Genomic DNA, 26,042 nt, shown 5'->3' with positions numbered 1-26,042 from the left:
TGTCTAATTGCCATCTTTCTTAGCATTAATTTTACATGGACTGGCAATAATTAGAGACGAGAGAGAAAACGTAGTGGAATATTTACAAAATAAGATAATCTCAAAAAAATCCACTTTACCTATAATATAATGCAATGGTACAGTATAATGAAGGAGCAAATCCCACCTATATTACTTTACACTGAAACTTATGTTAGTAATTTCATGTGCTTAAGGCTTGATGAAAGGTTAACGAGGTACTTAGACATGCTTTAGACTACCCAAGATTAACGTTTCTAAACACTAACCTCCTGGTTTAATAGTATACTCGTTCACTAGCACTTTATTCAAAAGAACGTTCACCTATCGTTAACATTCCTTCACAAAAAAGACACTAAAACACAATTTTCCCGTGTCCTTACTACTTTTTTCTTCCCTGCAATAGTATACCCTTGAGTAAAACTGACCTCCATCTCCAGCGTATTGGTACCATTCCAACACATTTCAAGAGCGTGAGGCGTGTTCGGATTTCAAAAATGTTACAACAGTTTATCATTATTATTGGAGTCTCTTACCAAATTATGGGTGCAAGCGAGATACACACTTGCTAGTTTCATGTTGTTATACTATTTTTTAAGTCGGAATACGGATCATGTAACGTCTGTATGGACTTCCCGGAGATTTGTCCCGCGGCTTTTCATTTCGTTGTTAGAAACTTGGCAACAGTTCGGTCTTTGCAATCCGATGAATATATTATTTTTACGGTGGAAATGCAGATTAAGAAAGCCAGGAGATTTAAAAACATTGCCAAATACCTATACTTAAAGTGTTTTCATATCTTTTTATATGCAATTTTTTGGTTTATAACAGAGTAGGTACCTGTATTTACTTGCGTTCAAATTTCTCTCGCAGAATTAAGCTTTTATAATTAAAGCTTCGCAAGAGTTTCTGCCAGTTTTTCATAATTAACCTAAACTTAATTCGCAAAAACACCTACGCATTCTCTCATCTTAATCACAAGCTTACTATTAAACATTTATTACCCATACAAAGCAATCGAGGCGTTAACCCTCCCGCCGCCGGGGGTTCCGACTGTTCCGACCCGCCGCGTTCCGTTTACTGTACGGTATTAATTCGGCCCGTGAATTAATCGCCTGCCGCCGACGGCCCGATGACTCGAAGATGAGGTATGGTCTTATTTGGGGTTTGTGTGTGTTGCTAATTTATTGAAACATTATTGGTACAAAGAAGCGTGAAAAATTTGAATGTTTGTTAGTGGTTGAGTCCGCGGTTTGATATAAAAATTGGCGATAAGTAGTAATAACAATAACACCGGGGAAAAAATACACAATTTTAGTTTTCAGTTTTATAAACTGTCGCGTTAGTAGGTTAAATTGAAGCGCTGGTGGCCTAGCGGTAAAGCGTGCGACTTGCATTCCAGAGGTCGCGGGTTCAAACCCCGGCTCGTACCAATGACTTTTTCGGAACTTATGTACGAAATATCATTTGATATTTACCAGTCGCTTTTCGGTGAAGGAAAACATCGTGAGGAAACCGGACTAATCCCAACTAGGCCTAGTTTCCTCTCTGGGTTAGAAGGTCAGATGGCAGTCGCTTTCGTAAAAACTAGTGCCAACGCCAATTCTTGGGATTAGTTGCCAAGCGGACCCCAGGCTCCCATGAGCCGTGGCAAAAATGCCGGGACAACGCGAGGAAGATGATGAGTAGGATATATTATCATATTGCGGCATTAAAATAATTTGCTTAGATTTGATTAGTTTATTTCAGGAAAGAAGCTTAACAATTAGAATATTCCTCTTGTATTTTTGATCAAAAATTTTGATTCAAATATATGTTAGCCATTACCAATATTTTTACATTAAATCCTAATTTTAAATACCTTTGTTTCAGGTAAGCAAAGCTGTCAACACAAGAAATTATAATTACAGTCACATAATAATTAATTATGTAAGTAACTTCTAATATGACAGAACTACAAATTTAATCCATTCTATTCTCCTAAACTTAACAGCAAACTTACTGTTCCAAATCTATTCGGGCTTGATTTCCAACAATAATTAAATTTAGTTACAACTCAAAACTTAAATCTCTTAGTATTTGTCACTCAATTGTCTGTAACTTGGAACATTTTGCGACAATGGATTCTGGAGGCTTAATTCTAAGTGGGTATTAATTCTGCTATATATCAGACAAGTTTTGGGGTCTTTGGCACCCCTGGAGCAGAGAAGGGTTACAATGGATTCATATTTGTATACGCTGATAATCTTCATCATTTATTTATGGGATACAATCGCAGTTATCGATTTTCTACTATTTCCTAGAATTTTGCATTTGGATCAATCAATTATTCTATTTATTTGTGGAAGACCTCTCGCTGCCCAGATGCCTATAAAAAGGTTCTCCGTTCCTTTGTTTGTGGATTTTCATTTTGTCATGAAAATATTGCATTTGTATTTGTAAGTTTTAATTTGTGGCCGGCCAGATGAAAAAGCAACTATTTGTGGCTTTCCATACGGAAGGGTCCTTATCCTTATGCTTCATGTGCGATAAGAACCATTCTATCAGAATTTATCTTGGAATTTCAGACGAAAAACTCCTTTTTTTTATGAAATAGGAGGCAAACGAGCAGACGGATCACCTGATGGTCAGCGATCCTTATTGCACTTACAACATATGGACCCTTCTGAGCTGGAAAGCCACATTTATTTAAGTAGTAATAAAAAGGTAATAAGATTATATATTATGATATTTTTCATAGGTTTAAAAAAACATTTGATAAAGCTTATCACATAGATGTCGAAGATAATAGATTTTGCCAGACAACATAACAATATTTTTATTTTCTTTCTCTTGTAGGTTTATTAACATAGATTATCTAAAAGATAATCCTGTTGGATAGGATATCAAAGATATTCGCGCAATAATCTTAACGTCTCAACCTTCATGTGTTGAGATTTTTTAAATTTGATACAAGCTTTCGCTTTTTGCACACGGTACTTGAAGAGTTCAAGATAAAAACGATAATAATATTTTTTTTTCTACAATTAATTTCGTTGGTTCCTTCCTTTGCTATAAGTACCTATTTAGCAAATGATACCTACTATTTTTTTAGAGATTGTAGAATCATGTGTGTATATGTAATAGATACTAGTAAAGCACTTTGAATGTAAATTCAATTCAACTCTTAATATCGTGGTCTAGGTATCACGTGCGCGTTGCCGAATGTGTAGAAAACTGTACACTTATTTTTGTACTTAGTCCCTCAAGAAAACCTCGCTTGGGAGTTTATTCATTTAACCAATTTAAATTAAAAAAATATACAGGACGGCTAAAAATATGTGCAAGGGAGGTTTTGGGATTATACTAAGCAACTTTTACTATGGGACCAACTACGAAATCGCGAATAAAATATTTTTTAATACAGTTGCTCAAAAAGTGCTACTTTTCGTGGCTGTTTAGCGTGCGGAAAGTTGGTTTTCGCGAACTAGTGCTTTTTACTTTTCCAATTTTTTTAAATTTTTACTTGTTCCAATTCATGACTACTTATTGATGAGTGTTAATATTAGTTTCCTTTAAACGTCGTAATCTACGAAAAATATGCATATTTCATATTTTATTACTTACCTCTTCATTATAAGTATTATAACACGTTTATTTTTTAATGTTGAAAAACCGTTCTTAATAAATTGTCTGAATGGAACGGAACGCCTGTCAAAAAAGAGGCGTATTTTCTTACTGCAAGAATGTTTTAAGTTTTCAAAGGCAACATTCGATATTGTTTTTATAAATATACGATACACAAATAATCGTAAATAACGATATTTAGGTAATAGTAGTACAATGTTTTAATATTTACAATTGTTTCTGTCTTATAGAACATCCATTTGAAAAAAAAAACTTTCATTGAAGTGGGTTCAATAATAATAACAAAATCTATTCTAGTCGAATAAAAGCTAGAAAAACACCTCTTCATAATGTCAATGATGTCAGTGTCACAGAATTAATAATATAAAAGTTTCGAATTCCATTCCCTACTTGTGCTTTTCTTATTTTTTCGCAACTGTATTAAAAAACGTCGTTCAATACACGTGCGGATATGTCATTCTTCACTCGTCCCGAGTCTTGCCACTCGCCTGCGGCTCGTGGCAAGATATCTCGCTACTCGTGAAGTAATGACATACTTTCCGCACTAGCATCGAAATGTACTATACCCTCCCATAGAAAATGGACCAGCCAGAATGTATGAAACATCCAAATTATTTTTCGCGATTTCGTGGTTAGTCCCATAGCCGTTGCGCAGTATAATCCCAAAACCTCCCTGCCAACGGGAATGCACTTATTTTTTAGCCACCGTGTATATTAATTAATTCTCCCGTTTTCATTCAGTTTTAAAACTACTGATGAAAGTCATTGTACCTAATCATCGCACGATGATTGATCATCACTCCCCTAACAATTATTAAGCTATTCACTACGGCTTTAAGCGTATTAAAAATGGAATAGTTGCTTAAAACCGGATTTAAAGTTAATGACGTGGAAGTAATTAATGAAGTTTAAGTTTTTAAGTGCTTTGGAGTTTATGAAAAGATAAACTTTATAACTAATGTTAATTATGAAATAAAACTATGAAAACGGATTATATCGCGTATATTGAATTTATAATACATCCCGACGTTTCGAACTCTTTACAGCGTTCGTGGTCAACGGGTGACTGAGGAAAAATTACAAATTGCAAAAATACCCACATACTAAAATAATGAACAATCATAGACTACAAACTTTAAGGCTGGTTGTACATGCAAAACCGATTTTACCGGAATATACGCGATATAATCCGTTTTCATAGTTTTATTTCATGAGTAACTATCGCGGTAACCGAAGACAATATAATGTTAATTAGTTTATTTTTTGGCCACTTTGATGCTGGAGGAAGAAATCTTTTTTGCTTTAATTGAATCCTTTTTAACCCATTCTGCTAAACTCACGACACGTTGTTGTTTTGCCTCTACGAAGCATATCCGCTACATACCAGGAAATCCATGTTATCGGCAACGACGTAGCGCTACGACCGTAGCTCGGCGGTGAATGTGTTAAATGGGTGGGGTAAGATGTTATTATCATCATTTGTACCTTCAGATTATGCACATAAAAAATAAAATTAAAAAGCTTTTTATTTCTCGCAACTAAACAACTTTTACATAACTAAAATACTTTTTCTACTATTCTATCTTATGATTAACATCTATAATTTAATTTTTTGAGATTATAAAAATACTTATCTACAAGAACCCCTCCGCAGGTGACGGCCTCTTCCAAAGATGCCCAGTTTGCTCTATCCTGGGCTATTTGCATCCAGTTAGGACCAGCTATTTTGTTTATCTCGTCCGCCCATCTCGTTGGGCATTTCCACGATGTCACTCTTCATTTTACTTTTTGGGAATATTTCATATCCGACATATATTTGTAGGTTTATCAATAGCTTGTGATATGCTTATTTCAGTGTGATGCACATATAGATCCGTAATGCACTTTCAGGCATCGTTGTTAGATACAAGTCATCTCTCACGTGCCAAAATGAATACTCGGGAAAACTCCAAAGTAAGTAGGTAATAGTCATTGACGTCATTGTGATATGTGACATTTTTGACGGTAGCTGGGAGTTTACACACTTTGTCATCATGTCACTTTGTCATCTTTGTTTGTATCAAGGAAGGACAGGTTTTTAAAAAGCCACTTGAGTTGCTTGTCGACCGCCATCTTGGTGATATCGAGTCGTGATTATTTTTTTGTTTTTGCTCATTAACGTAAACATTAAATATAAAGTGTAATACTGATAGTGTAGAAGTGTGCGGATAATGAAGAACTAATCTAGATACTAGTTTATCCACCGTTCTGGCGTCAACGCCAAGTAGCTCCACGTGGCCCTTGTATAGTCCTGCTATCGCTTTGCAAGAGCTCATAATAAAACTACCGATCAACGTTGCGCTCTATGAGCATTTGCACAATTCCTATTACCGAATCAAAATACGTCGTTATTCGCAAATCCTTCCTGAACCTACTAAAGGGAAAGCCACATTTTAATATAAAAAAAGCTACTTCCGTACCTACCAAACGATTCTTGTTTAAAATCGTCTTAGTTTCTTGTTAGTCGTCCATCTAGTCTCGTCTGTTTTCTGTTGTTCAAGTGTAACGGGTATATGTCGAATATTTTCCTAGTGTGTACAGAGTAAAACTTTACAAAACTCCAACACATAGTTTATGAAACTAGCCAGTCATAATTACAAACTAACCTTACAATATCAGACCCCCCAAGTTTGCTAAACTGATTTTTAATGTAAACTGCCTCCACGGGGCGCTAAAGATTTTTCAATTAGTTAAGCTGAAGCAAAAAGCTAATTTGCAAATTTAGCATAAACCTAACAAAAAGTATCAAAACAATCCTGAGCTCCACTCCATTCTATTCACAACCCTATTACAATAGTATTAAAACTTTGTTTACAACTAAAACACGCAGACGGAACTGTACCAAGACCAAAACCAACAATAGAAGCCAACCGGCGGATACTCTATGTCCATCTTCTTAGAGGTTAATTTCAAATGGTTTATCAGCACATGTAACGTGGTTCCCCGTAATGCCAGAAACATATGCGTGGCCACGTGCACCTCCATCACACCCTTATCTGGCCAACCCGGACTCGAAACTGGAAAGGTTCCTATCGCTCACCAACAGCATGGTTTATAACAGACCAGTATAAGTATGTTCCTCTATTACACATATTTGTTAGAATCTGAAGCTCAGGTTTATAGTGGTTCTCTCAGTAAGGGCTCGGAATGACCTCCTGCTATCGTTGGTCGGCTGAAATGTCGATAGCATCACGACGTATGGCGACATGCGTGTGGAATTAAAAAGTGGGTTTTGAAAAGGGCCTTTTAAGGATTTAGCTTGAAGGGTAAGGACGGTTTCAGGTGATTGTTCAATACTTGCTTATCTTTAATAGTAGATAACATAAACAACAAAAACAGTACACCACATAAATATCTGTGCTTATTGTGGAAAGGAATCTAGTTGACCTTAGGGAATTTCACCTGTTGAAATAAAGTTTAAGGACATACTGCCTTCTTATACCGCTTGTAGATGATCTGCGTTTTTTATTTAGATAAAATTAGGAAAAGTTTAATCTCCATACTGAAATTAACTGCCCTAATCAGTTTTTTTGTGACAATTATAAATGGTGAGAAACACGGTTCTTTTCAGACATAAAAAAGTCAAGAAACCCTAAAAAATAATGACAAGAAATCACAGGCTATCTTGACAAATAAACATATCAGGGCATTCATGCAATGATAGCGAGGTCCTACTAAAGCTTCTGTCAGTACTTGCTTCAATGTCTCGGCAAATAGTCGTGACTCTCATATAAGTAGTATAACACTAAAAACAATGACTCTTTCAAATATTACAACAGAAGACCAAACTTCAAATGAAGATCGACCACCATCGTCATGTGTAGAAAAGAAGTTATGCAGTGTTGAAACGATTAAAAAGAGACTACCTATAACAACATGGCTACCGGAGTATACATTATCAAAACTAATGCTGGATATGATTGCTGGTATCACTGTTGGACTAACTGCTATCCCCCAAGGCCTGGCATATGCTGATGTAGCTGGCCTGTCTCCAGAATATGGACTTTATTCAGGATTGGTAGGAGGTGTTGTTTACCTGTTCCTTGGTACCTGCAAAGACATTACCATCGGACCAACCGCCATCATGTCAACGCTGCTTTCAAAATACGTCGCTGGTTACTCTGCTGACTTTGCTGTTTTGGCAGCCTTCATGACCGGTGTTATTATATTATCAATGGGTGTATTACGACTTGGATTTTTAGTTAACTACATATCAAAACCAGTTATCAGTGGATTTACAACAGCAGCTGCCTTACAAATTATAACATCACAGTTTAAATCATTACTAGGACTTCAAGGATCGTCAGGGACTACGTTCCTGGGGTCTATGCAAAATTTTGTAAAGAATATGAATACAATCCAGGTTTGGGAAGCTTCTTTAGGTTTATCTACAATTGGTTTTCTTTTATTTTTGAAATGGGTAGGGAACGGTTGCAATCGTACCGACGGCGTTTTGAAACGGTTAAGGTGGTTTGTTTCGTTATCTCGTAATGCTGTAGTTATTGTCATAGGTATGGCAGTAGCATACATTTTATTAAAAACCACGGGCGAAGAATCAATAGTTTTAATAGGAGATATAGAAGGAGGTTTCCCAAAAGTGGCCGCTCCACCTTTTAGTAGTATAGTTGGTGACGAAACATACACGTTTACTGAAATGTTACAAGCGCTCGGCCCTAGTGCAATAGTCCTACCTTTTGTTTCTATTCTTGAAAGTATTGCTATCAATAAAGCGTTTGCCGGGGAAAATACTATGGATGCTACTCAAGAATTGATTGCTCTCGGTGTTACTAACTTATTGGGGTCTTTCTGTAGAAGTATGCCTTTATCGGCATCATTTTCGCGTTCGGTTTTGAATAATGCGTCAGGGGTTCAGACTCCTGGAGGTGGCATCTTTACTAGTTTATTCATTCTTCTTGCATTAAGTTTATTGACTTCAGCATTATACTTTATACCGAAAGCTCTTTTAGGCGGTTTGATTATCTCAGCAATGCTGACTATGCTTGATTTTGCGATGTTTATCAAATTATGGAAGATATGTAAAAAGGAATTTCTTACTTGGAATATTACAGTCATAATTTGCTTATGTTTTGGGCTGGAATACGGTATGTTAGCAGGTATTGCGACAGAGGCTTTCATTTTACTATATATTTCATCAAAGCCTGTTGTAGACATTAACACGATTAAGGGTGACAAATCAGAATTGATAATTGTGCAGTTACCAGAGCATATGTTGTACTGCGCTGCCGAGCACGTTCGTCATGAAGTAAATAAAGTTTCACATCAATGTTCTTTAAGTACCGTTGTTATTTTGGACGGTTCAAACATGAGAACCATGGACACAACAGTAGCTTCAAATCTTATGTCCGTGCTCAAAATACTGCACAATCGTTGCCAAAGAATTGTTTTCTTGAACTTTATTACTAGGTTAGAAAAATTGTGTCTAGAAATTAATCCACAATTTGAGAAAAACTTTTTAATTGCTGCTCGTGTTGAAGATCCTCGAGAACTCGAAGTTTTATTGACATCGTTATCGTGATAAGATTGATGTATTTAATTATATTATGTATCTATCTAATTGTAGTATTCTCTTGTTTTTATTTCTAAGTTTTTATTATGTTATGTGAAAGTACTGTATTATAATGTAAGTTTTTTTATTTACGAAGTACTGCAAGCTATAAGTGTATACCTACTATATAAATGAATTTCATTCATAAAGTGGGTATGCAGTTTTGCAGATGCAGTTAACATTTTAAAATTCGCTTTGTAATATTATAAATTATATCAATATTTTAAAAATAATTTCTCATTGAAGGTCTTTATTGGCTTATAACGAGGAAAATTAACTCTACGACGATATCTCTTATTTTATAAATACCTATTGTACGTGTAGAGCGCTACCCACTGTTCTATTATTTGTAGGTATTTATTTTACATGCGTTGTAGGTTACACGGCGGCTGCGCGTGCATTAATTTTGTTGGTCTGTACCTGTAGCTTTTCGTTCGCTCTCTCCAGGGAGCGCAGTACAAAATACAAAGTAGTTATGTAGAACGTGTAGGTACCCATCCCTAAGTTGCTAACGTTTTCTAAATTACCAATTCAATGTCAACATCGGTAAGGTGCATTAGCGTAACTTCGAAAGTGGATTAATTTTGAAAATCGCTAATATTTACTAAACAAGAAGCGTTTCATACTTTGTCAATCCCTGTGCTACTGCAACACTTGTCAAGGCATCTTGCTTACTGTTGCTACAATAGAAAGTGCTTCTAGTAAAGTAAATATTTGCAATTTTCAAAATAACACTACTTTCGAAGTTCCCTCAATTACAGCAATTTAACCGTGGAAGTAAACAGTCAAACGGGCGGACAGATTGCCATTTTTGCATAATATTAAAGAGATTCAAATTATCAGTCCCGTTATCAATCTCGTTTTCGCAATATCATCTCTCAAGATCACGAATATCACGATTAGCACTCAAATGATACCGATAAGTGTCTTGTCGATATGTCTTTCAACGTTTTCGCCCAGTAGCTCTTGAGCTAAATCACGTGAAGCTTGTTAAAATAATGACAGTTCTGACTGTAACAAGTGAAAATGGAAATCAATTACGTAGAAGACTGAAAAAATGTTCCAAAGACCTGTGTAGTGTAAAGACAGTGAAGAAAAGACTACCTATAACGGAATGGCTACCAGAATACAATCTGACGAAACTGATCCAAGATATAATTGCGGGAATCACAGTGGGACTCACCGCTATTCCTCAAGGCATTGCATACGCCGTTGTAGCCGGTCTGTCTCCTGAATATGGTCTTTATGCAGGCTTAATGGGAGGATTTGTCTACTTATTCTTAGGAAGCTGCAAGGATATCACCGTTGGACCTACAGCTATCATGTCTACAATGGTATCGAAATACGTCTCTGGCTATTCAGCAGACTTCGCTGTTTTGGCAGCATTCCTATCTGGACTGGTGGAGCTTGGTATGGGGATAATGCATCTTGGATTTTTGGTTGAATTTATATCGATGCCAGTCATTACCGGATTTACAACCGCCGCTGCTTTACAAATAGCTGCAGGCCAATTAAAATCGATATTCGGCCTCGACGGAAAATCAGGAAATTATTTTTCAGAATCCTTGTACAATTTTGTAATCAACTTTAAGAGTATGAAAGTATGGGATCCGATTCTAGGATTTTTAACAATCGGTATACTGTTGGTGTTGAAGAATATTGGACAAGGGTGCAGTCGTACTGACGGCTTAACAAAGCAACTTCGATGGTTTGTTTCACTCGCTAGAAATGCTGTGGTTGTTATAACAGGTATGATCGTAGCATATATCCTAAAGGTATCGACAGGCTCGGAACCTCTAATTCTGATTGGTGATATTGGAAGTGGACTACCGAAAATAGAACCACCGCCTTTCAGTACAACCGTAGGTAATGAAACCTATACATTTAGTGACATGATGTCAGTCCTGGGGCCTCAATCTATAGTGTTACCCTTAGTAGCTATTTTAGAGTCCGTGGCGATTGCAAAAGCCTTTGCAGGAGGCAAACCCGTTGATGCCACTCAGGAAATGATGGCATTAGGAATGTGCAATATAGTTGGCTCATTTACTAAAAGCATGCCTATAACTGGCTCATTTACACGAACAGCTATAAATAATGCTTCAGGAGTACAAACCCCTGCAGGTGGTGTCTTTACTGGTTTTCTAATATTATTAGCTTTGAGTTTATTAACGTCTACATTTTATTTCATACCTAAAGCATCACTGGCTGGTTTAATTATTACAGCAATGTTTTCTATGATAGATTTCGATATATTTGGAAGATTATGGAGGAACAGCAAAATTGAATTATTTTTGTTACTTATTACAATGGCGTTTTCTTTGTTAATCGGATTAGAATACGGGATTATTGCTGGAATAGTTGTTAACGCCGCGATATTATTGTATTCAGTTTCACGACCATCTGTGAAAATAACTACAAAATTATGTGAAAAAGGAGAATACTTATCAATATGTTTACCTGATAAATTGTCGTATTGTGCGGCTGAACATGTTCGGCGCAAAGCATTGCAAGCAGCTCAAAATGCAAGAAATGCAGCAATTATCATAGATGGTTCAAATGTCAAAAAAATGGACTCCACCGTGGCTTCAAACCTCATGTCTGTAATTCAAGATTTGGACAAAACAGGCCGAAAAGTTATGTTTTTGAATTTTTCCAATAGTATTGTTAACTTATGTCTTGACATTAACCCTAAATATACTGACAGGTTTGTAATTGCCTCTAACTCTGAAGACATTCTAATAAAACCGTAAAATCGTAATAGTTTAGTTTTTGGTTATTTCACGAATTACTGTTTTAAGTGTTGATGAACTAATCATGATAGAGTTAGAACAAAAATAAGTCTGCAACGATTTTTATAGCACACGCAGTGCAAGTGTTATTTTAAACATCTATGAAATTAATACGAGTATAAAAAACACTTGCACTGCGTGTGCTATCTAATTGGTTGCACTTACCTCTTAAATTTATTTTAATTAGACTTGCACAATAAATTTTAGATTGTTCATTTTGGAGGTAGGAAAGTTGCTCCCTTTTAAGCTTTTCTCAAATATTTTGTTGGAAACTCCAAAAAACACTCTTATCTGTTAAAATTCGGTTTTAACAAGTAAGTATAATTGTAATTAAGGAATTGCATGTTACAATATCATTTTTGCATAGCTAACGTAGTTAACATCGTTATAATTAACATTAACATCTGTTAGTTACATTATAAACCTGTAAACATTTAGTATGGGAGTCTGAAATTTTGCTAGCACCTTTTATATATCTATAATCGAAAGTATTATATATATTGTATATATATATATATATATATATATATATATATATATATATATATATTAATAAGTATGGAATCATTATTACAATAAATACAAAATTTTGTGAGTTACCTATCCTTATTTAGGTTTTGGTTCCTACCTCTACAAGTCCACTGTTATTATTTGTCTGTAACTCCCTGTTAAGAGTAAATCCTAAGTGTCTGTTAGTACTTAACTAAGACTGATAAAAGTCATATCAATCTCAAGCAGCTTTTCAAAATTACGTACTACATATTTATCAGTGCAACTGCAGCACAAGCCATTTGTAATAATGATAGCGTTTTTACTAAAAATGTATGAAATGTTTAGATACAGAATTATTATTAAAAGTAATTAAGTCAAGTTTTAAATTAATAAAAAATGTGTTCTTATTTATATCAATTGCAACTGTTTTTTAATACTGTTTTACTCTATTTAGAGAATTAATAATATACAAGGTAGCCTAAAAAATATGTGCAATCCCGTTGCCAGGGAGGTTTTGGGATTATACCACTGTATTAACTTTTACTATGGGACCAACCCCGAAATCGCGAAAGAAATTTGGGTGTCTCATACATTTTGGCTGGTCCATTTTCCATGGGAGGGTTAATTTTTATTTCGCGACATCGTGATTGGTCCCATAGTAAAAGTTGCCCAAAACTTATACTATATACGATACTGTATACGATCGAATTTTGTCATATACCTATATATGTATACTCATATGTGTGGGTAGAGAAATAAAGAATCAGTCTTACAACTAGCTTACATACATACATATAATCACGCCTATTTCCCGGAGGGGTAGGCAGAGACCACGGATTTCCACTTGCTACGATCCTGACATACCTCTTTCGCTTCCTTCACTTTCTTAACATTCCTCATACACGCTCGCCGGTTTAGGGTGCTCTTGACCTGGCCTTTCTTCAGGATTTCCCCGATCCGATCAGAGAAAGTCCGCCGAGGTCTGCCCCTTCCAACTCCCGTTTCTACCTCTCCCTTATATACTCTCTTTGTTAGCCTCCTTTCACTCATTCTTTCCACGTGTCCAAACCATCTCAACATACCTTTCTCAATTTTTGTCACTACATCTTCGCTCAGTCCACACTTTTCCCTTATCACACTGTTCCTAATTCTATCTTGTAATCTCACCCCACATACACTTCTTACGTGTATTACTAGCTTACGCGTATTACTTACGTGTATTACTTGCTCCTCCGACCTACATATTTTACATGGCGCAGTCGGTAGGATACGAACTTACGCTTCCATAGGGAATCTGATTTCGATTTAAATTTAAAATTGAATAAACACAGTCAAAGTTATGATCGTCAAAATAAGCTGTAATAAATTCAATTGTTGTTGATAGATAGATAGATAGATAGATAAACTGTTTATTTGTTTGCCACAATACAAACAAAATATTCAAATACAAAAATGACATAAGTACACAGAACAATCTAGAAAAAAAATAAAAATTACAACAACAAATAAGTCACATAGATTTTTACATTTTAATAGAGAAAAAGGAAAAAATACATAAAAATACTGTTTTATACAAATAAAAATCCTGTGTGCGTTGCAGCAAAACAAAAAGGTTCTGGTTCAGTATTACGCTTCACCCATTAGGAAAAGCACTGATTTTGAAAATAATGAAATAGTCGAAAGTTAGTACTTACCTAATTAATTATTAATAAATAACTAGTGACACAGTTTAAACTATAGAGACATTTAATGCTTGCACATAGTTGTGACATAGAAGTGTCAGTGTGGTTAGCATGTATGTAGTGGCAAATGTGATTTAGAGAAAATCTTTATTTTTAAGCAGGATTACTAAGACTAAATTCGGTAATCAGCAACCAGGTAACCGTAAGGAATTCCCAAACTTTGCTTCTCTAAAAGGAATTTTTTGAAATGAAATTTGAAACTACGCTTAGTTTTCATAACACGAATAGGTGGAGGAATATTGTTATACATAATGTCAACAGAAAATGATATACTCACACGTTATGATGATGGAATTTTAAATTTGTCAAAATATTTGTTAGGTTTTTGGAATAATCGATCGTCACCTGTTTCCAAAAGGGGCCCTTATCAGCCGTCCCCCATTGCGTCGATGTCGATGCGTCAGAGGGTGTGCAGTTTCCTTAAATTTATTAACGTGATTCAGCAGTCTGAAAATGACAGATTTATACTCTTTATCCCATCAACTAAATATGTGCTGAGGTTTCGATTAGGATAATGTGGTGACGCGTTTATTTTTGATGCAAGATTTAAGGATTGGTCTATCTTCAATTGTGTACTAGTGGAACAAAAGCTTAATTTGTTAAGGAATGTTTTTGTATGAAAACTAACGTTGACAGGTTTAAAGTTTTTAGCTTAAGTATATGCTATAAATAAACCAGCAATAAGATTTCAATAAACTGAGATCATAATCAGAATTGACGTTTTATTGTTTAGGTGTAAGTAAGTAAATATTCTTTATTGTGCACCATAAAGTTAAAAAAAAATACACAGAAAGCGAAATACACGCTTAAGACTAGGTAACAACAGGCGGTCTTATCGCTAAAAAGCGATCTCTTCCAGACAACCTTTGGGTAGCAGGAAAGTTAAGTACTTGTAAATACTTTTTAAATGTGTAATAACTATTTATTCATTTAATTTTATTTTCTGCCTGCATTTTCTTTACGCAATATTTATATAGGTACCGATGCCAAATTAGCTTTATACCAAAAGCCTCTAAGACCGGCAAGTCTGAGCAGGTTCCGTCGTCTAATCTCAACTGCCAATAACATGCGGAAATCCATCCCGCACAAAATGGTAATCTTGAAAGAACCGATCACCCGTTTTGGAGGAAAATATTTTGTAGCCGAGAAAATAAATTTTTGATTCCGAGACATCCTGCTGGGATATGACTTGGTAATTTAATATCTTTATTGAAAAAGTTAGGCTACGTATTTTTAGCAAAACTTGGATGGCTTATTACTCGGGTCATGAATATTCTGAAGTATTATGTGTCACACACTTTAATAAGTACATAAGTAAGTAATATTAGAGATCCCTAAGTTGCATTGTTAGACTTGCAATTGAATTTGTTTTGAATGTGTAGGTTAAATGTGACTGTGGCATAGACAATAACATCATAAAGCCCACCGCGATCATTGACCTCAAAAGCCCTGTCAAAATAAAGACATACACAAGCCCAAAATTTACGACGACAATCGCATTACAAGTAAGCCATTACGATTATTGCGTCGTCACGAACATCTCAAGAACGGAATATTCGCGTGCGACTGAATTTCGCTCGCCTGATATTTAACTTTATCTGTCATACGAAGTCATGGCAATGACATGTCAAATCACGTGGAAACAACGGTTGAGTGAGCACATCGTTCTCTTGCCTACGCGCCAGAATCACGAGAGCTTCCCACCCTTCCTGACATATATTTAAACATTCTTCGTCCGGGGGTATTCGTGGAAGTTCCAGAGCTCTGCGAAAATTGGCCGGGTGGGCACGAGAGACACCGTGGACCGTTTTTTGTGTAAAATTTCAAGCTTCTGAATAGAGAATAGTTTCCAGGTGATTAGCTCCGGCGTTATATACTGATTTGCTACAAGGAAATGCGCCATCTGTGAAAGATTGAGTCTTTGTCATATTGAATTATGGAGGCGATACGTAACAGGATGATAGTACCTGGAAAGGTGTTTCTGATTGAATTATTCGTACAAAGAACTTTCTTTCATCTTTTCAGCGACATTAATTCGAAATTTATATTATATTACTTAATATTTTATATAACGTAATTGGAAAAATAGTAGAACGAAAACTACAGCCAATAATAGTTATTTTCATTTCTCATGCTCTGAAAGAGGGTCATTGTTGTTCTAAAAGGTGTGCAGAAAATGATACGTGTCTGCACTAGAGCATTTTACGTTCGATGTACGATTTTATTAATTTGTTTACAATAAGCAATTGAAATTTAAGTTTAAATGGATTTGTTATACAATTTCCATTCTAGTATTTGACTCTCCATTCCATAAATAACGATACTTTTGCCTGAATTGTTAATTCAAAGTACCCTCAAGAAATACTATAAAAATGTATACTTAGTCATGTTTTTTAAAAAACCCATGCATTTTACTTTTCTCGTATTCGAAATGAAAAGTAGAGTGTTTAACTCGGGTGAAAGGCATCATTTCTGCCTCAGACTCTTGGCGCTCTCACTGCGTTCGAGCGCCAAAATACCTCGGCAGGAATGAGTGCCTTTCATCCCTTGGTTAACAATCTACTATTGTTATACAAGGGTGCAAAGTTGTATTTTACCCGCGAGTGTGGAATTGAAACACGAGCAAGCGAAAGGATTCTATAGTTGAACCACGAGCGAAGCGAGTAGTTCTAAAAGAGAATCCTGAGCGTAGCGAGTGTTTCAACACACGAGAAGTAAAATACATTTGCACCCGTGTGTAACACAAAACTTTTCCCCTCACTATAGCGAGGAAAGTGCAACATCCACAGGCGTTAGATCATCTTCATCAACTGGAATCACTCATTTTTTTACGATATTATAACAAAAAACTCTCGAAATTCTGTACTTTTACGTGAGAAGTTTTAAAGCAAAATTTTTGTTGTCAATGTTGACATTTCTGACGTATGAAATGATGCGTTTTGAAATTGCATCGACTTAACTTGTGCGTTCAGAATTATATTTAACATAATTATTAAAAAGCAAACGTTTATTATGGAATTTTAATGTTTATGACAAAAAATCATTAAAAAAAGCTAAATCTGGTATTTTTATTCGATTCTAAAATCATTTATTTAATGATAATTAATATCGAACGAACCATTATTATGAGCGTTTTACGTTTTGTTATCTGTCAAGCTACTTAAACACGCTCCATCCAAGGTCAAATTACTTTCCCCACTAGTGGATAAAATGCGTTTTTCCCCGCTTGTTTTAAAGGATAAAAGACGGCTTTCCGAGCTAGTGAGGGGAAAAGGCTATTGTGCCATTACACTTGAATAGCTGTCCCAACAATTTATGAATAAACAATGATTCGGTTTAAATTCCGTAATAAACCCTTCTCCATCCATTAATCCCTACTTCCCGTTAAACGCCTGAATAATTGAGGTCACATCTAAACAAACCCGCATATTAATATTAACACTACCTGATACCTTTTAAACATACAATATTTCTTCAATTTTATCAAAATCAACTTTAACTGTATTTACATTATGATTTGAATTTGCATGTGCATTATTAAAATCTAAACTTTCCAAATCATTTACCAAGTTCGCTCTCATCATCTTTAGTCTCTATTCCATCATCGTTAAAGTTAATTTTACTATCATTTGGTTGTTGAATAAAGTTGTACGCTTTGGGTCCAGCCCTTGTCAAGCGGTGCCTGCTTCAGACATAGGTAATGAAATACCTAACAAATGAGCCATACATTGTTGCCAATAGCAACGCGTCACTCATTTGTTTAGTTTTGGAGTGGGGCTCTGAAGGTATGCCTTTGAATGTATGTAGGTATTGACTGTTTGGGGATCGATTAGTTCACTTCCTACAGTGTTTGAGTCATTATAACAACTAATACTTGAATGCCTCTCTTTAGCGATAATAACGCCAATTGTCACACTTTTATGGTTGTGATTGTATCATTATCATATTATATATAATTCGAATCCAGCCTTTACCACTGGAGGGCTTCGTCACTTTTTCTTTAATATATGACATCTATTTCAGTTTACGAAGTACCTATTTAGAAATGAACTTACCTACTTCAAACTTAGGTAGGTACAGGTGTACCTAGGCTAAACCTACCTAGCTAGTTTAATTCAATTCATTTATTTAGACACATAATAAACTTACAGTAAAATCATTGTCATTTACAAGTTAAATCTTAATTCTAATGTCAAGTTATTGTAATATAAAAATGTCAAAAACGTAATAGGTACAAATATAATGAAGTCTCATTTATAAACCAATAAAACCAAGAAGTAGTAACCGAAAAGAAAGACTACCTACAAAAAAAGATAAGATCCTATCAAAAACATTACATGTAAAAAGATGCAAGTCTCGCAACGCAATTCTTCTACTACTTACAAAAAAGTTTTAAGATGTAATGTGAAACCAAGTCGGTTATTTTAGTCAGTGCAAGGGGGTGTTAAAACCGTATCAATCTCTCTCTCCGATCTTTAATTTTTAATACATAATATAATGACTTGGCAATCACTTCGGCCAAAACTAAAAACTCCTTGGAGAAGACCGTCGGACATTCAGTCGGTCCGCTCAGCGCAAATATTTTTATTTTTATTGTGTCGACATCTCGAGATGTCCGTACATACTTTATGAGTAGATAGATACATAATCCTGAGTATCCTGACCATATTCGGCGAGTTCATTAATCAAAGTATTGTTTTATTATTTAAAAACACTTCATTTAACAATCGGAATGACTTAAATAAGGTTTAACTTTTTCTGTAATTTTAGCACTGTAAACCGTTTATTTAATCCCCAACTTTGTTTTTTTTTTACTATAAAACGTGTCATAGTCTCAGCATCGTCAAAGTAACGAAATAAAAACAGGCCACTCGGGGCTATATAAAATATTCATTGGCCATATAAGTGTCCTGTAAACGCTGGTTAATAGCTTTCAGGGACATTAAACACGACTCACTATGAAAGCCTCTACTTTCAGTTTTATTCGGCGAGGAAATAGCTTTTTCATTGGTACGCAATTTCGTTGCAATTTAAAATTATTTTCGTATCGAGCGGAGAAACGAAGAGTTCATGTTAAGTTGTGATTGCGTTTTATAATAATATTGATTATTATGATTTGAACTGTCGTCACACGGTTCCTTGAATTGTGCAATAAGAAAACGCCAAATCTGTGTCGTTTTAATTATTAGGAAAAATAATGAAATCCGTTAATAATGTGGTTGGAAACTGTCAAAGGTTTTCATACATTGCGCCAGCATAGGCTTAGGCCGATATGAAAAAAAAATTACATAAGTCGTAGGCCTATTCTAGTTTCAACAATGATAGTGAATATAGTCATAGAAGAAGTAGAAAGAAGTAATAATTATACGTTAAAAGAATAACGAATGAATTAAATTGTACTTTTTTATTCAAATCCTAAAATAAGGTATACAAAAACGCGCAATTTTATGGAATACTTATTCATTTATCCCAACAAAAAGCACACGCTTTAAAGCATGATAAAACATGTTTATCGATCGCCATAATAACCCCAGATTCGCATCTCGGCCGCAAAGGGTGATTCTGAAAAACGCCCAGCATAAACAACCGCCATTATTATTCTTTGTTTACACTATTTTCTGGTTGCCCATAGTTTATGTGGACATTTTTAACCTTTGACACGCGTGGGTGTGATGGAAATTTTATGACGGTGTGGCCGTGCATTCTGTTTTAGCAATGGGGTTGGCAACTGGGTGTTTTCTTAAATAAATATTGAAAACCTGATTCTCACAGATCGTAGTGTTTTTGGATTTTTTCAACTCATTACTAGCGTATATATGTACCAGTGTCGGAGCACTCACCACCCGGCCACAAAGAACCATGGCCCATCTGGAAGGCGATGAACAGGTCTCAGGTTGGCCGTTGTAAGCAGAGCATGGCTGAATGGGGACTGCTTCGTGGCCACTCTACCCAATGTGCTTGCGACACAGCACCGCAAACTATGGTGCACCTGCTGGACTGCCCCGCGTGCCCGCACTCCTGCTCTGAATCCGACCTGAAAGACGCCACGGTCCGGGCTGTCAGCACCGCTGCTTTCTGGGCATCCACTGTTTAGGGGAACCTTGACACGAGAGAAGAAGAAGACTAGCTTATTCAATCCTGATGATAAAAAAATGTCCCAAAATTTGTATGAAAATTGTACATACTACGTCACGCACATACAAATGATTTTTTTTTACACTAAAACATGACGTAATGGAATGGACATTTTGGGACAGCTTTTTTTAATGGCAGGATGGAGAATGCTGTCGATTCTGAGTAGAATCAGTCCAAGAAAGTCCAGATTTGAAAGAATCAGGTTTTCAATATTTATTTTAGAAAAGAGTTTTATTTTTAGATTTGGCTAATAGGGCATCCTGGCCATAAAAATCACTAAAAACCGAAAATTTTACACATTTCTAGGGATGGACAGGAAAATCTATCCTGGCGCAATCTATAAAGAACTACGACCGGCTAACGACATTGAATCGGATAATGTGAAAACATGCACACCTGCTATTAATATATTAATAATTTAACACACTAAACAAAATAGCGTCTCCTTAAAAGCCATTATCCAGCAATACACGTTTAGAAAGTGAGAATGGGGGTTTTTCCAGGAAGTCATTATTAGCAATGGCTGTATTAGAGTCGCTTAACGGCTGTAAACTGGCCGTTTGGGCTAGATTGTATGGCGGAATAACAGGAAACTGTATCGTAAGTCCATGTCTACTATTGTCTAGTTATGCTCTTTAATGGTTTTGAGTAGTTTTAATCTACATTTAGATGTAGCTTCACGCTTTCCCGCTTTCATTTGTTTTAATTCATACGTTTGATTAGTTAAATTGATCGTTCATTATTGTCATTATTTCACATTGGTGTGAGTGAGATGCGTAGCGAGTAATAACATTCGATTACATATAAACAAAGATAGATATAACTCCGTAATAGATGGATACAGTCTAAGGAAAAAACGTGCCTCGAAAATCACGAAAATTTAATTTTCGATCAGAGGGCGCCACTAGTTTTGGCCTACTCTCGTATAGAGGGTGTTGACGGCTTCGTTTGTTATTTATAATTTTAACGCATATCAGTGAAAGAAAATGGGTCAAAATCATACAAAAATAATTAATGCAAATAAAAAAAAAAACATTTATCCATATTTAAATACATTTTAACGTATTTTTATAAATCTTCATTTTTAGTTTTAAAGTGTGTCGATAGATGGCAGTGAATTTATAGCGGTTACAAAATTTACTATGGCAGTACCACTCTATCTTATTATATCCTCTTTGATATAAATAACAGATTTTCAAATATCGAAATCTTAATCAATTGGTAACACAAATTACTCCACAGTTTAAGTTAACCAAAAATTCAGTGTTGTTTCCATTTTCTTCGAGTATGACGAGTGCACCCATATTTTTACACTTGTGACTTGACTGTACTTGTTCAGATCTAAATTTGTATATGATGAAATAAAACTATGAAAACGGATTATATCGCGTATATTGAATTTATAATACATCCCGACGTTTTTTTTTTTTTTATCGCGTATATATATATATATCTATCTTTGAAAAATAATTATAGTGTATAACTAGCCTTATGAACCGATTTTGCATGTACAACCAGCCTTAAAGTTTGTAGTCTATGATTGTTCATTATTTTAGTATGTGGGTATTTTTGCATTTTGTAATTTTTCCTCAGTCACCCGTTGACCACGAACGCTGTAAAGAGTTCGAAACGTCGGGATGTATTATAAATTCAATATACGCGATATAATCCGTTTTCATAGTTTTATTTCATGAGTAACTATCGCGGTAACCGAAGACAATATTTTGTATATGATGGTTTAATAAAGGTATTGATGTATTTTCGATTAATTAAATAAATATATAAATATAGGTATTATCATTTGTGTATACAAATACAAACACGAAGGACAAATATTTTTCCTTAATATCTATTTTACAGTACATATGGTGCTACTTTCTCGCACTAGTGAGTAAAGTGCACTTTTCGTGCATATGTCGAAAGTTTTAAGGGCGATATGTACTGTAAAACGTTGTACGATACACGTGCGAATAGGTAATTCCTCCCTGCGGTCGTGTTTTAATTTATATATATTCGTAAATGTAGTCATTTAAATAAAAAAATGTTGTGTGTTGTAAATGTAGAAATAGTTTTCTCAATACTTATTCCGGCAAAAATATAATCCAGTCTCATATCCTATACGGCTACGAAGCACACAGCTTGAATAGATCGTCTGCTTTCTCTATTCAACCTAAAAAGGTCTTAACTACCTGTATGTTTCATACATACTTACTCTTATTATCTTCTAAACAAAAAATACGCACGTTTCACCGCCACATCAATGAAAGAGTTTGTAACCCTTATAAACTCGTATCAGCTCATGATGTTGTTCTAAATTTAAACCTTACGCATTAGTATGAAGAGTTTATTTTTAACTGTGGACGTTGTTATATACGAGGCTTTATAAGTTACTTATTGTATAGGTTATGTAGTTCCAGATATAGTCTTGTAGTGTTCTAGACTCAGTCTAGACTTAATTGCATATTATGAGTTGTTTCATCGACGCACGGTGGAAATAGGATTTTTGCCGCATCCCTTTTTAATTACTTATATAGGTAAGCATTTGTACTCTAGCTTTTTTTTGTGAGAATGACTTCATAATTATGGAATATGCGTGTCTGTATTATTCACATTATGTTTTATTAAGTGTTTGTTTAATTAAGTAAATAGATTTTAACTATTTTTTTTAATTATTTTGAATAAAAAATCTAGTACTAGATTCGACTAAACTTTAAAACCTACCCCGAAAATCGAAAATCAGTTTCGTTATCTGCCTCCCTATCGTTCGAATACGCAAGTGATAGAGAGGCAGATTTTGACGAGTCGATTTATTGTTTTCGCGGTAAATCCTCAGTTGTTGATCTGTGCTTGGTAAGCAAAGTGAATACAAACATCAACTCGCTTGAATGATCGTTTAGGGATCTTATGCCGTGGCAATAGGGTATATTATAGGACAGTAAATTTTATCATAGATATAGATTATATAGAACAGGGGTTTTCAAAGTGGGGGGCGCGCCCCCCTAGAGGGAAACGACCGCATTTGAAGGGGGGCGCGGGGCCTCGGGAATTAAACTTGTTTGATTTTGAAAACTAGAACATAGGTACGAAGGGGGGCGTGGGAATTTCATTTTAGGCAGCAGGGGGGCGTGCTTAAAAAAAGTTTGGGAACCCCTGATATAGAACATAGGTGAGTTAGGACCTTTACGTTATGTTGGCAGCATTGTATCTGGCCGGTAATTGTTTAATGTGTTTGTTTCTGTTTGTTGGCAGCACTGGAATTTAGTTTGGGTTTCCGTTTGGTAACCTAGTTTTCAGTGGAATGCAGTTTTCCACGTTTTGGCTTAGATGCACTGAATTTAGTTCTATGCGAATGCTCTACAATTCTGGATTCGGGCCAAACTAACTTTTCATAGCATTTGTAATAAAAATTGTGTGAATGTCTTCATTGATGTCAAATTTCTATGCTAATATGAGACCTATTTATAATGACACTCCCTCACTTTGTTGACAAGTTACAAGTCGTTGAAAAGTTCGCTATACGGGCTCTACGAGCTTAATGGTGTCATTTTCTAAAACTTGGCATAAACTTGAAATTCTATTATTTTTAATTTGTTTGTCATAGGTGCTCAATTTCTGTCCATATGTAGTAGTACTCTATGTTACATAATTAGACACTTAACCTATAGGTATAGACACTTAGCCTTAAGAGACTTGACTGACAGACTGACCAACGTAAATCCCTAGTAGCTAAGGTTATTAGCATTAGCACCTATCTTCACCTTTAGACATACTTTTTTTTCAATCTAGTTTTTAATTCACTAACTGGTCGCCCAAGATACAGGCTATGCCTTGTTTGGGGACCCCTGTTCATACTGTTTTAAATGTACCGCTGTATGCGCGCAACCTGAACCTCATGTATACTCCATCTGCAAATTCCCATCTTTGTGTGCAAAATAAATATATTTTTCATTTTATTTTTATAGGTAATTAATTATATGGATTGTGAGTATGTCTTTAGGATTACTAACTACACCATTGGGAAACTGTAAAGATAGCTGTAGGATTTATTAAATAAATAACAATAAAATAAAATATGACAAAGCTTTATTTACAGAAATAGAAATCTTTTCAATAATAATGGTTGCGTATGCTCTTTCAACCTTTATTTCCTTTCTGTCAAGTTGATCTTCAAAAATATCACCCTCAATGCTGTTCTTACGTTTCCATGTCACCTAAACTTATTTAGCGTGTCTATTTAAATTCCCACAATTTCCTTCATAAATAAGCCGAGCATATGGAGCATATCAAGTCTAAAACGCTCCAAAATTTAAGAACATCCTAAGTATAGCTGGGCAAGTTTACTTGTGCGGGTGGTGAACTAAAAGAATGACGATGACTGCGTACAATAATTGAGGGCTTGTGGACTTTTGGCGCCGCTTTGAGCTGAAAGTGTAAATTTGTTTTTGTAAGCTTGGCAAGTTTACTTGTGCGGGTGGTGAACTAGAACAATGACGGTGACTGAGTACAGTTAGTGAGAGTTTCTGGATTTTTGGCGCCGCTTTGAGCTGAAAGTGTAAGTTTGTATATCTGTAAGCTTTGCGGTGCGGATATTTGAAACCAACGGAAGTGGTACTATTTGCTCGTTGGGTGGGGGTGCGTTCGAGAAACTCGCAGTTCATGCATTTATAACCCTAGAACTTAAGGATAGGTTACTCAGACGGTTTATCCATTTTCGCATTCTGGTAGAAGATAGCTTAGTGAGGGACTAAGTCAGTTTAGATGTTTAGATACAGGTGTAGTGCATAATTATTTGCCATCGTATTTTCACGGAAACGTACGAACTTGTCTGTTAGTCAGTCTCAGTACAAAAAGTACTGAGGTTGATTGAAGCAATAGCATGACAAATACGAACGTTTCCGAGAAAATGAATACCCTATTCCTAAGTGCCGCGTCAAAACGGTAGACATATTGTTATTACCCCCGGTTCTTGGTGGGTAACAATGAACCCGACTAAATTACGCAGGTTGTTTTTGGTAAGTATGTTATTAGAAGTTAAAACGTGTTTTTAATTTCTTCGCATTGCGCATGTTCTACAGGCGCACGCGTGTTTCTTCTCTATATTATTGTACCTTTATCACAGGGCGGACACGTCATACATCAAAAATCATTTGCGTTTCTATGTGTGAACGGCACGTCCGTACACGCGTCATGCGTCATTGTGTAAGTTGCTTCGGAGCGGTCGGCAAACGGTCGTCAATCTGCTGTCGCGGGGCGAGGTAGGGGCGAAGTAATTCGCATCGGGGCGGGGCGGTGCGTGGCCGTTCTGTATGATAATACTATTACTTATTCTGTGCCTTTATGCTGCCAATGGTAACGCTGTCAGTGACATGACGTGCCGTCAGTGTAGAATGTCAAGGAAATTGAACACGCTCGGCGTTTACGAATGAATTTATTCCAATTAAGTGTAACATCTAATGTATTTGTAAAGCCACATTATGTGGTAAGTTGCTGAATTCACTGTATCAGTTACAAGTATTCATATTTAGGAAAATAATAAGAAATATTGAGTGTAGGTATTAATAAGTAATAGCCACTGACAATGACATATATTTTCATTACGCAGCCTACTAAGAGCGTTTTCACATTATCCGATCC

At 35.6% G+C, this 26,042-nt stretch overlaps 3 protein-coding genes across 6 annotated transcripts in view; 2 read left to right on the top strand and 1 right to left on the bottom strand.

Moving 5' to 3' along the window:
• The window catches only part of LOC134742211 (uncharacterized), a 547,188-nt gene that overhangs the window by 261,248 nt on the left and 259,898 nt on the right, over positions 1-26,042 (top strand). The gene's annotated exons all lie outside the window — the stretch shown is intronic.
• The window catches only part of LOC134742218 (uncharacterized), a 43,964-nt gene that overhangs the window by 13,055 nt on the left and 4,867 nt on the right, over positions 1-26,042 (bottom strand). The gene's annotated exons all lie outside the window — the stretch shown is intronic.
• On the top strand, positions 10,062-12,001 carry LOC134742198 (sodium-independent sulfate anion transporter-like). The gene has a single exon (XM_063675200.1). The coding sequence runs from the start codon at positions 10,249-10,251 to the stop codon at positions 11,998-12,000; it is 1,752 nt and encodes a 583-aa protein (XP_063531270.1). The 5' UTR covers positions 10,062-10,248; the 3' UTR covers position 12,001.

The sequence above is a fragment of the Cydia strobilella genome, chromosome 6 (assembly GCF_947568885.1).
Source record: "Cydia strobilella chromosome 6, ilCydStro3.1, whole genome shotgun sequence".
Taxonomy (NCBI): Eukaryota; Metazoa; Arthropoda; class Insecta; order Lepidoptera; family Tortricidae; genus Cydia; species Cydia strobilella.
Note: the sequence above shows the minus strand (reverse complement) of the source record. Positions and strands in the feature narration are given on the sequence as shown.

Bases quoted from the DNA above. Each gene is read 5' to 3' on its own strand.
- LOC134742198 (XM_063675200.1), top strand. From the start codon at position 10,249: ATGACAGTTCTGACTGTAACAAGTGAAAATGGAAATCAATTACGTAGA.